General features: G+C 47.0%; 1 protein-coding gene across 1 annotated transcript; it reads right to left on the reverse strand.

Annotated features, from left to right (window-relative positions):
- Nucleotides 1-477: 477 nt before the first annotated feature.
- LOC143335316 (zinc fingers and homeoboxes protein 1-like) lies at nucleotides 478-10571 on the reverse strand. Its single transcript, XM_076754637.1, has 8 exons — nucleotides 10219-10571; nucleotides 8781-9263; nucleotides 7700-8329; nucleotides 7290-7416; nucleotides 4786-6003; nucleotides 4487-4618; nucleotides 3372-3814; nucleotides 478-2901 (listed from the first exon to the last, which is right to left on the reverse strand). The coding sequence occupies exons 2-7, from the start codon at nucleotides 9137-9139 to the stop codon at nucleotides 3380-3382; spliced, it is 2901 nt and encodes a 966-aa protein (XP_076610752.1). The 5' UTR covers nucleotides 9140-9263; nucleotides 10219-10571; the 3' UTR covers nucleotides 478-2901; nucleotides 3372-3379.
- Between the last annotated feature and the right edge of the window lie 918 nt (nucleotides 10572-11489).

Consider the following 11489-nt stretch of genomic DNA (forward strand, 5'->3'; position numbering starts at 1 on the left):
AGGAACACGTTTGATCCTTCAGTGGTTTTTCACTCATTTATCAAACAAACACAAACATTTGCTGCTTTTCTTCATCATTATTGAACATTTTGGGGTTTTAGACAAAACGAGAGTGAAAACTATTCCAAACATCTTATTTATTAATCATTTTGTCCATAAAATGCCAGAAAATAGTGACATCATACTTTCCCAGAGCAGAAAAAGCAACAGTAAAAACACGATATTTAATCATTAATTATTAATCAATCACTGTGATAAAAAACAGAAAAGCAGCAAATCTTCAGATTTAAGAAAGTCGTTGGCGGCTGATTTTCTGTTTGTTTCATGATGTTCAGTAAATGAGCAGAAATGTAAATACTCAAGTACAAATACCTCGTCGCTGCACGCAGACTTGAGTAAATGTACTGCGCCGCAGTTTCAGTGAGTAAAAGCAGAAAAGATCAATGAATCAAACTCTTTTTCCACTTTTTATTTTTTGCTTGCAGACAAAAAAGATATCCATGAAAGTCCAGATATAATAAATAAATTAACTACTAAAACCGTTTGGCTATTAAAGCAATTTAAAGACTGGCAGAAAGGCGTAACTGTGCAACACTACAGAGCTCATACAAGGACCCCGCGTCGCCGACCAATCGTTACAGAGCCGCATCCAACAGCCGCCGCTCCGACCGCCGACCCGCTGATTGTTCTTTGATGTTTGCATATTCTAACAGAGTCCTACATGGTTCAGTAAACACAGGAAGTGAGCAGAGAAAAGCAAAATAAAAGCTTATTTCTTCGTTTTTTTTACCCCGCATATGAAAAGTTAAAAAGTTCCCGCGGGAACCAAGTGCTTGTGGTTTCTCGCCCCTAAAATATCGTCTGTAATTCTCGTGGAAAACCTGAAGGAGATTGTTTGCTAGTTCACCCGTATCTGAGCAAAGAAACGCACTAATAACTATGTCTTCTTTTGTCTTTTTAAAGTGATTCACTTACTTTGGCGGCGAGGACAAAAAAACAGAAACGCCATCTGAAAGACATAATTATTATTGTGTACTGGTGTTTTCATGCATACAGTATTGAATTCTCCTGAAAAGAAAACTGTCGTAAAGTGTAAATGTCACAATCTTACCGAGTTCGTAGCTTAACTGACTGAGGTAAAGTTGCCTGTTTCCTGAAGAAGAGCACACATGCCTTGGTTTTTTTCTTTTGGACACACAAACAGCGTTTGGGTTCATCTTCCTTTCAAGTCGATCGACTGTGATGAGCGTTCAAAAACACCCTGAATCTAAAGGACGTGTGAAAAATGTCTGACTGAAGAGTTCAGTCTGTAACAGAACGTTCTGGAAACCTTCAGAGGTCAAAGGAAAAATCCACCTTCATGTATCGAGAGTTTGCGAGCTGCTGTGTTTTCCATCATTAACTGCTTCTGCTGCCCCACCAGATTTCCTACGTTTCCCAGAATGCCTTTCACCAAGCCTGAGAGGACCTTTGAACTCTCCGTCAAAGGCGGTTACGGTGCATCAAAGAGCTTTTCAGGAACAAGGTTTCACTCCCTTCACGTGTTACTGAAACAGTGAAGCTTTGACGGAGTAAAACTTTCCCAGAATTCCTCCTGTGGCCCAGTGTGACGCCCACCGCCAACGCAGGAGAAACCGTTCGCAGCACCGCCCTCCAGAATGGCCGTTCAGGCGAATCACAAACTGAACCTTCGTGAAGGAGGATCTACTGCAGGACTGCTGTATTAGCCTGCATTAGCGTTAGCTAGCTGTGCCTAATAAACTGGCAGCTGGGTGCAGACGGTGAGTCCACGTCCAGACGACGCCGATCTTCATCATCAGACTAATGCACATGCACGTCAAATCGGCCAGTTTTAGTTTGAGTTCAGAATCGATCGAACATCCGTTTGGCTCTTTTCAGGGTTGTTTTTATGAGGGAATAATCGATCTGATTGGACAACACAAAAACAAACCGCTTGTTCATTTTAAGGTGGATTTTCCCTTTAAGTGATGAATCGATGTCATTGAAACTGAATGGACCCAAACCTGCTGACATGGAAATTATCACCATATTCAAAAGAACTCAGAACAGCATAATAAGAGTAGAAGAAGAATGGATTTAGTCCCCATGAATTTGATGTTGTTCAGACTTTTAACAAATCACTTGAAAACAAAACAATAAAAATACAAACAAGGTGAAAATGTCAACGTGGAACTGATCCCAGCGCTGATTTTCTGATTGAGAACAAAACTTTAGAAAACAGAATGGCACTAATTTGAGTTGTCTATTCACAAAAAACCAGAGCGCCTTGAAAAATCTTTTCTTTCACAACAGCAAAATGTTGATTTTTGGGGACGATCCCTTGAGAAAAAGCTCAGATGGTCCGTTATTCTGAAAAAGTTTTATATTAATGAGAAATCCATGCGAGGTCTCACCTTAGAAATGTTTCATGTTTTTTCCTTTATACAAAGTTTACCTTAAAACATTGATTTTTTTTTTGTTTTTGTAAGAAAAATGACATAAAAGGCCAAAATAAAAGCCCTGTCATTCTCGCCAAAATAAAAGCCTTGTTATTTGTACAGGAGCAGAGCTGGAACTTACTCTCGTGGTGGCATTTGCTGAGAGGAGGCGTCGCCCTGCGCGTTCGTTGGTCCCAACAGTTCATCACAGAAACAAACAACATCCTGAAGCTTCGTCCGGGACTTCGGCTCCGTCGTCTCAGTGCTTCTCAGCTGCATCAGGACCCAAAGTTCATCTCCAAGGCACAAAATCGTCGTTTTAGTGACACGTCGTCCGTCTGAGCTGTGACTCTGCCTGAGCTTCCCGTGGCCGCCTTTGGGTCCCGCCCCGCCAGCTGAGAAACACTGATGCGTGTTCGGTATCCTCCGTGTCGTCTCCGCGGCGGGAGGAAGGACGTTAATGCTGCGGGACGACAGTGAAGACATGAAAGGTTCAGTGTAACAGTGACGCTGCTGACTGTGGACGATCTACGGTCGAAACAAGAAACAAAGATCTCCATAAACCCTGAAATCAGATTGACAGCGCTCAATCCTGGCTGGCTGTGATTGGCCATCGTCTGTTGAGCTCTGGCTGATTTTTCTTCTTTTATTTTGTAAATTTACTGAGCGAGAGGCAGGAAAACTTCGCGACGGCTGATGAGACCAGTTTTGTCTTTTGAATGAAGTGAGTCTAGTACACAGTTTATCGCTCTGTCTCTTTAAGAATTCTGTCTTAGTTCTATTTTTAGGAACATTGTTTTCTCTTAGTTTAATTCTTGTCTTTATTGATTATATTTGATGTTTTTGTGTCTGTTCAATCTGCTGCTGCAACTAAATAATTTCCCAAACTGGGATCAATAAAGTCAAAGTCTCTTCAACAGAATCATTGCTCACCTGTCTGCTCATGTCTGCTCCTGAGGCTGTGATTGGCTGACACCTTCAGATTCCTCCTGGACCGTTTTGTCGTCGTCCTCCTCCTCCTCCTCCTCCTCCTCCTTCTCCTCCTCCTCCCCTTCCTCCTCCTCATTGCAGTCATCGTCAGTGGCCTCCTCTCCTTGTTCTTTCACCTCCATCTCTCCCTCGCTGTCCACCTGCTCCGCCGCTCCCGCCTCCTCATCCTCTTCCTCCTCGTCCTCTTCCTCGCCCTCCTCTCCCTCGGCCTCCTCGTCGCTGAAGGGCTCCTTGCCCTCCTCCGCCCTCCTGGCGGTCTCGGAGAACCAGTCCCTCACCTGCTCGTAGCTCATGCTGGACTTGGTCACCAGATCGTCCAGGTCTTTCTCGCTCAGGGCTCGATGTTTGAGGTAGTAGTCCTTCAGAAAGGCCTTACCGGACTTCACCTGGCGGAGGGAGACGTGACAAACCGGCCTCAGAAAAACGTCACATACGTACAAACAGGAGCACCTTCAGTAACGACATCTCATTTATAGCAATATAGTATTTACAAAGTCTGTGCATCGACGTGATGGAGCGTGAGGTTATTCAGGTCATTGCATTTGTAAACTGTGGTTCACTCCGTCATGATACTGTGATACGAAAATGGGAGGACGCTCCCCTTAGTGTCGTGTACTGCAGGTACATCAGCTGAAGTTTAAAGTACTACCAGCTCAGATTTATTGCAGCACAAAGAAACGGGGGGAAGGAAGGTCAGCGCTTTGCCTGCACGACTCAAAGGCGGGTCGCCGCTGTGCAGCCTTTGTTGGAAAATCAGACAAAAACGTGAAAGCTTTGCCGCCTTTGTCTCGAAAACAATCCGTGGAAAACCCTGACGGCGTTTGTGACACTTCAACCATGAAATGAGCACCTGAATTCCAGGGAACTCAAGCTGTTGTCTGAAATGTCACGACTTCACACACTTTTGTATTTGCTGACATTTTCACAACAACCAAACCACAGAACGCTGAGCGGTGAAAAGATGGCTGTCGAGCCCTTCATGTCTGATGTCTGTTTATTGTGCATTAGCATTATTATTACTGCATTCCTTTTAGCTTGTGTACTCTGCATACACTGACCTTGATGGCAGTGGCGCCCCCCTGTGGTGACCGTTTGCAGGGATACGGCCGGCGGGTCCTCCTGGACCAACCACGGAAACGTTTCCTGGACTTCTTCTGGCTCTTGGCTCCACCGTTCAACGCCTCGTCCACCTTAAATCCAGTACATTTATTCAGTCCCAGTAACTGTGAGTCAAAGTACTCTGAAGAAGTACAGATACTCCTGCAGTTGTTCGTTTAACAGAAGTTTGTGTCTTATTGTCTTACTGTAAAATGTCTAATTGCATCATAATTATCACTTGTGTAGTAAAACTCTTTACCTTTCCGCTCTGGTAGAGGTAGTACCACTTCAGGTTGCTGTTCTTGCAGGCGTAGCGTGTGTCTCCGAACCAGTTGACGATGTACGTCCTCGGCAGACCGCTGTCCTCCGCCATCTGGTCGTACTCCTCGGACGTCGGCCACTGCGTCCGGACGAAGGCCTTCTTTAGGATGTGGAGCTGCTCCGGCGTCTTCTTCATGGTCTTCCTGCCGGCGGGTGGGGTGGTCTGCCGCTCCTGAGTGGCGGACGAAGGCGCGGCAGCCGGTTTCGTCTTCTCGCCGTCTCCCTCCGGGTCATTCTCCTTCGACTGCGCCGCTGAAGGCATTTTCCGCCTCTCAGTGAACCAAGCGTCCACCTCACGTCTCGTGAGCTTCGTCTCCGCACGCAGCCGGCTCAGCTCCTCGTCCGAGGGCGTGTCTGATTTCTGGAAGCTGGCCTCCAGGACAAGCAGCTGGTCCGGGGTCTTTTCCTTGAACTTCTGTGGCGTGAAGTCGGGGAAGGCATGGCGGAATTTGACCCGCGGGTCGCTGGCGGAGCCCGACGACCCCGGGGCGTTGGCAGAAGTCGGGGAGGAATCGCTGGCGTCGTCGCTGGAGTCGATGACGATGGTGGCGGTGTTGTCGCTGTTGTTGCTGTCGTTGAGGCTGCCACTGCTGCTCCTTCCTCCCCGGCCTCCTCCCGGCGCCGCCGCTCTGCTGGAGGAGGTTTCGCTCAGCAGGACGCCGTGGTAATCCTTTGAGTTCCTCTGGTTGTAGCGCGTGTCGCTGAACCACTTCTTTATTGCTCGTTTGGAGAGTTTGGTGACCTGCATGAGTCGCGAGATCTCCGCCTCCGTGGCGAACTGCCTCCTGCCATAGCTGGCCTTCAGCTCCGCCAGCTGCTCCTTCGACTTCTTGGGTTTGGTCGCTGATGCGTCCAAACTGAGCGCCGAGCCGGCCGACATCTCTGTCTTTGATTCCGACGTTGACGGTTCGGCGGCTTTGGGCTGGTTCCCGGGGACGCCTGCGACCGTCAGGGTGATGGGGGAGGCGACCGGCACGGCGCTGCCGTTACCGGCTACCTGAGTGAGGACGAGCCCCGGCTGACCGACGATCTGGCAGGTCTGAAAGATGGACTGCAGGCCGTTGGTGGCGGCGGCGATGTTGGCGGGGATGACGGTGATGGTCTGAGGGACGGTCTGCACTGTGCCGTTAAACTTCTTCCTCCTCGCCTCCTCCACCTGCAGGGAGCGGGAACAAAGAGGAGGCCGTTAAGATGAAAAGTGTCGGTAAGCCTTTTCAAACAGCTGCTGTCAGAAATATACCGACCGTGTGTACTGATGTGTACAAGTATGTATCTCTAAACTTATTTTTTGGCATTTCTGCTTCATTATGACAGCGAGGAGAAAGAGAGGAGAGAGGGGACAACACGCAGCGAGGAGGCCGGGCGGGAATCGAACCAGGGCCACTATGGCAAGGACCCGGCCCGACGCGAGGGCAAAACATCAAAGCAAACTGGTTTTACACTTTAAATCCTCACTTCTACTACATTTTAAGGCGTTTTCAAGTACACTTAAAGAACTGAAAATGCTCAAGAAGATCAATAAAGTCAAGTCTAAGTCTCTATTTGTGAACTATTAATGTCTGAGTTTATGGACTACTCACTTTACATTATGAATGTATTTCAGTTGTTCTTTAAATTGAAGGACAGCAGGAGAAAATATGAAATAATTCATATATTTGCAGTAGATTAAGTACTTAAAATAAGTCTACTTAATAAATGTTTGACCTTTGTAACTTAGAGGACAGAATTAGTCCAATTCAGCACATTTTTCAGTAATTCATATTCTGGATTCAAGTACACTTTAGCATGCTCACTATACTAATACTGGGTGTATTCTGGTGTATTCTTTCCCACTTGGGCTGAGAACAGTTTATGTGAACCAAACAAAATTCATCTGGAGGCACAAGATGGCGAAAGCTCGAAGTACTAAATTATGACTAATTTCAAAAAACTGGGAAGAGACGAGCTAAAAAGCAATGAAAGCAAAGCACCACTTAAAAAGGTCACGTCATCAATAAAGAGATAATTACATCACGGCGAGTCTATGAGACGGACTTTCATGACGCGTTTTGATAAATGAGTCAGAGTCTGCCAAGTTCAGGCAGATCGCTCCAAAGAGGTTTGTCTTCAAACTGAGCCTGGATCAGCCAAAAGAAGAAACTCGTGTTGGAATCTGACTTTTGTGGGATTAAAAGGTCTTTGAATAACAGGCTGAGTCACATCTTATTTGATTGGATGATCCATCAAATGGATTTCAGATTGAACTTTATATCTGAAGCCAGCGCCACAAACGTGCACGTTGAAAACTGAATGGAGCCGACTCGTCTTCAGGCTGTGTTTCTGCTGCTGTGTGTTTGTCTGACGCTTCGTATTTCCACTGAATTCAGACGGACCATTGGAACAAAGCATCCGTCTTATTAAAGACACATAAAACAGGACGTGACGTGGCGTGAAAGCACCGACCTCCTCCGGCGTCCAGCTGACTCCGTGTTTCAGCCTCTGAGCAGAGAACCAGACCTTTATCTGCTCCTCGCTGAACTTGGTCTGCGAAGACAAGCCCATGATCTCCGACACCGAGGGATACGGAAACCTGCGACACAAAGTCAGAGGACGAGCCGTTAGACAAGCCAAGGAGACAGAGTACACGCTCGGGTCACATGCAGCTGACTTCCACTGATCTGAAGACACACAAAAGCAGAGTTTATCTGCTCTGACATAAACACTGCGAGCGTGGAGCCAACTGACAACTCACCTCAAGCTGGTAAATGGAAAGAGAAATCCTGACTACAGCCTTAAAGAACACATGCTCATCACCAGAGTAGACTTCAGAGGGATAGTAAAAGGTGTTGCCCCGCCCCTCCACGTGCACTTACCTGTTGTAGGCGCTGACCAGCAGGACGTTGTTGTCCATGGCCGTGTTGTAGGTGGGGATGCTGCTGATGGGGATGAGGAGCTGAGTCTGCGTCTGAGTGCTGTTCTGCTGGTTCTGCAGGGCGGACAGAACCTGAGCCAGAGTCCCAGGAGGCAGCACGGCACCGCCGCCGCCCGCGCCGCCTTTGATCTGCAGCACGTTGGGGCTGTTGACCACGATGCTCTGCGGGACGGCCTGGACCTGCACCGGCGTGGAGACGGGCAGGAGGCGAGGGGCGGCGGCAGCGGGGGTCATCGGGGCGGGAGACAGCGTGGGCGGCTCCTTGTTCTCGTCGTCTTCGTCGTCGCTTTCCACTTTGATGACATCATCGATGGCCACTTTGTGCAAGGCGGTGAACTTCTTGGGTTCTGGCCTGCTCTTGATCCTCATGATGGGGGTCTTGCTGAGGGCGATGCCTTTGCGAAAGGTCTCCTCTGCCTCGTCGTCCTCCACTTTGACGAAGCTGCCGTCGAAGGTGAGGTCGTTGACCGTCTGCTGGAAGATGGTCTCGTTGTTTCGCTTCACCATCGTCCGCGTGAAGTTGTCCTCGCCCGGGTGGAGGCGAGCATTGTGGGCCAGCAGTGTGTCGTAGCTACGAGAAGAGACAGAGTCAAAACACTGAGGAGTGCTTTAAGGCAGAAAATCCACAACAGAACTTAAAGGAACTGCTCACATAACTCATCACAACCCTGACGAGGGCCAAACCTCAGGAGCTCAAAGTGAACCACGAGAGTCACTCGAAGGCTGTGACACGGCGGAACATTCTGGGGATGCTGAGTGGGTTCTGTGCTCAGTCAGAACATGTGACAGGAACTGATCCACAGCCAGTTTTCATTAATTATGACCACTAGCTGGGACACCTCCCAGATAAGCTCACAGACACACATGCATGAGCCAGGAAGCCGAAAAAGCTCCACAGAGGTGAAGATGAGGATTAGAAGTACTTTCACTTCGTATTCATTCAAAGAAAAACTAAAGATATCAACAAGTACACAAACTAGCACGTCTGCAAGTACACTCGTACTAATACACAGGCGCTGTACCTCTTGGTGTGGTAGTCACACTCCATGCAGACGTAGGAGGTGTTGATGACGACATCAGGATGCTCCGTGTCCACATGCATGGTGAACAGGTTGAGCTCCGCCGTCTGGAAGCTGCAGTACTTGCACTCGTAGCCTCCCTCCGCCATGTTTGAGTCCACATAGTGGTCCGACACCAGCCGGACGTCCGGGTCCTCGCCACGCTCCTCCGCCATGCCAGAAACCTCCGAGGAGACGGTCGCCACGCCGTTGCTGTCCTCTGGTTCGGCTGTCTCAGCGACGTCCTCCATCTCTTGATCCGAGTCGACGGTTTCTCGAGGAGGAACCATGCAGGGGGTGGTGGATTTCCTCCTGCTCGCCATCCTGAGGTGCGGTGAGCGCTGTGTCTACCCGAGTGTGAAAGCTGTCTCAGTTCAAGCCGTCCTGTTGTGGCTCCATAAAGCAGGACGTCATCAGTCGAAATGTTTCCTCTGTTATCCTTAATTCCTGGAGAAAGACAGAAACTCAGCATCAGCGTACGTGTCTGCAGCACCGCCCACGCTCAGACAACGACATGTCCACTTTTTGTGTTCGCTGCTTTAGGGCCGGGTTCAGATGAGGGATGTTTAGATCTCCTTTTGCTCATTTTGGTCTGACGAACACTGTGTGCGAACACTGCACACATGTTTACAGCAGCTCTGTTTATAGCAGCTCTGTTTCTATTTTCTTGCTCTATATCGCTTGTGTAAACACTATTTCCAGCCTAACTATGCATTTGTTTTTTAATCCTTCTTAATACTGTGACAGTTTAATTTCCCTGCTGCTTGACCGATAATGATTATCTTATCTTATCTTATATTAACATTCCTGTAGCCACTTTTCTTATCTGGCTGAAACTTACCAATCTGAAAAATCAGTGTGTGCTTTAGAAGGAGTGGTGTGGGTTGCACGTGATAGTGGTAAATTGGACAAACAATAAATAAATAAATAAATAAACACAAATATCAGGAGAATGGCCCTTTAAAGATGAACCGATCAGATGGTGGAATAACTTTTATGAAGCTTGTGTGAAGGTCCTGATGCCTGCAGCCTTGAGCAACATGAACACACTGATCCTCTCTGTGCTGTTTATTTTAGGTCCTGCCATCAAATGCACTTCCTGTCCACACACACACACACACACAGAGAGAGAGAGAGAGAGAAGACACAGAACTGTCCACACTGTCCACACTCCAGCCACAACATCCTGTGTCTTCCCAGCTAAAGCTAACAGGCTGAGAGACAAACGGAGAAACGATAACAACCAAACAGCCGCAGCAGCAGCAGCAGCATCCTAGCTAACGTTAGCTAGCTGAACGTTGTGTTTTACGGGTAATTTCTCCACAAGTGGCAGCGGAGAGGAGGCTGTGTGAGCGAGCACAGACACCGGCGGGAGCCTGCTGTCAGCTCGCTGTGTGTTTACCTGGTGTATCGGCTGTGGTTTGCCCGCATTTTGCGACAAATAGTTAGCAGGCTAGCGGCTGTAGCTTCGTAGCATCTCTGGTTCGGTCTGTTGATACGCAGTCTTCCGCCTTTTACCCAAATACACCGTGGATCCCATCTGCTTCAGGCAGTCACAGAGCCACTCCAACGGCCGGGAGCGAGCGAACTACCGCCCGTTAGCCCCGCTTTCAGCCAGCCCCGCTGCCTCTCGCATTGTTTACTCTGTTGCGTTGTTCATAAATAAGACAGTTTAATAGAAAAAAGGCACCGATAGTTGACCGAATCTGACGATAGCCATTTACCGCCGCTACAAGCAAGCAACGGTCAAGAAATATGTCCGGATTGAACATTTCAAAATAAAAGCTTGAACAAAGGTACTCACCAAATAATATAGCTGCATGCTGAAAAACTCAGCAATAATAATAATTGAGGACGATGATGATGGTCATAAAAATATAAAAAGCAAATATTACATATATGTACGTCATAATATAAAAAAACAACACATGACTGAGGATAGAAAAATATTTCCACAAAAACGCTGTATTAGCTATAAGTGTCCTAATCTAACGTTACAATAACATTCCATAAAACATAAATCACTTGTGGCAATTATGGTACTACTATGTTTTAATTATTTCATATATACTAATTTTAATGATACCAATACTTTATGGTTTCTTTTTGTGAGAAACCAAATTGTAAATGCAGCCTATGACATTCACTGAAAACAAATAATTTTTTTTTTTAATTTTGTGACTATTTTCGTATATTAGCCCTAGTCCTTTCGTGTACAAGCATTCTGTATTTATTTACTTCTATGTGTGCAGTGTATTTATTAATGCATCATGTTTTTGTTTTCTTTTTCATTATTATTATGTTCTTATTTGAATATAGACTTTTGACTAATGATACAACACCATTTGATTATTTGCTTTCCTATCTGTATGTAGTATTACGTACATTATTGTCTGTATCATTCACTTAAATGAAACACCATCTTAGAGTTTAGATTCGTGTTCGACGATTCCCAATCATTTATTTTGAAGGTATCCCTGTAAAGCGGAAACGGCCGTCTGTGTACTGAGGTCAACGTGACAGATAAATTTGAAGCGTGCGTCGTTGCGTCATTGACTGACAACAGGAGCGTGTTCCAGCTCTGTACTATCACAGTGAAGTAGGCCAATTCACCGTGTACTCATGCAGTTACGCAAGAAGTTACAGTCACACACTGTACCGGAGACACTGAAG

The sequence above is a fragment of the Chaetodon auriga genome, chromosome 17 (genome assembly GCF_051107435.1).
Source record: "Chaetodon auriga isolate fChaAug3 chromosome 17, fChaAug3.hap1, whole genome shotgun sequence".
Classification (NCBI taxonomy): Eukaryota; Metazoa; Chordata; class Actinopteri; order Chaetodontiformes; family Chaetodontidae; genus Chaetodon; species Chaetodon auriga.

What these genes read in the sequence shown, in the direction of transcription:
- LOC143335316 (XM_076754637.1), bottom strand. Translation starts at nt 9,139, where the DNA reads ATGGCGAGCAGGAGGAAATCCACCACCCCCTGCATGGTTCCTCCTCGA. An exon ending in TCAGCTGGACGCCGGAGGAG is followed by an intron (nt 6,004 to 7,289) that starts GTCGGTGCTTTC and finishes CGCTCCCTGCAG; the next exon opens with GTGGAGGAGGCGAGGAGGAA. An exon ending in GGGGCGCCACTGCCATCAAG is followed by an intron (nt 3,815 to 4,486) that starts GTCAGTGTATGC and finishes TCCCTCCGCCAG; the next exon opens with GTGAAGTCCGGTAAGGCCTT.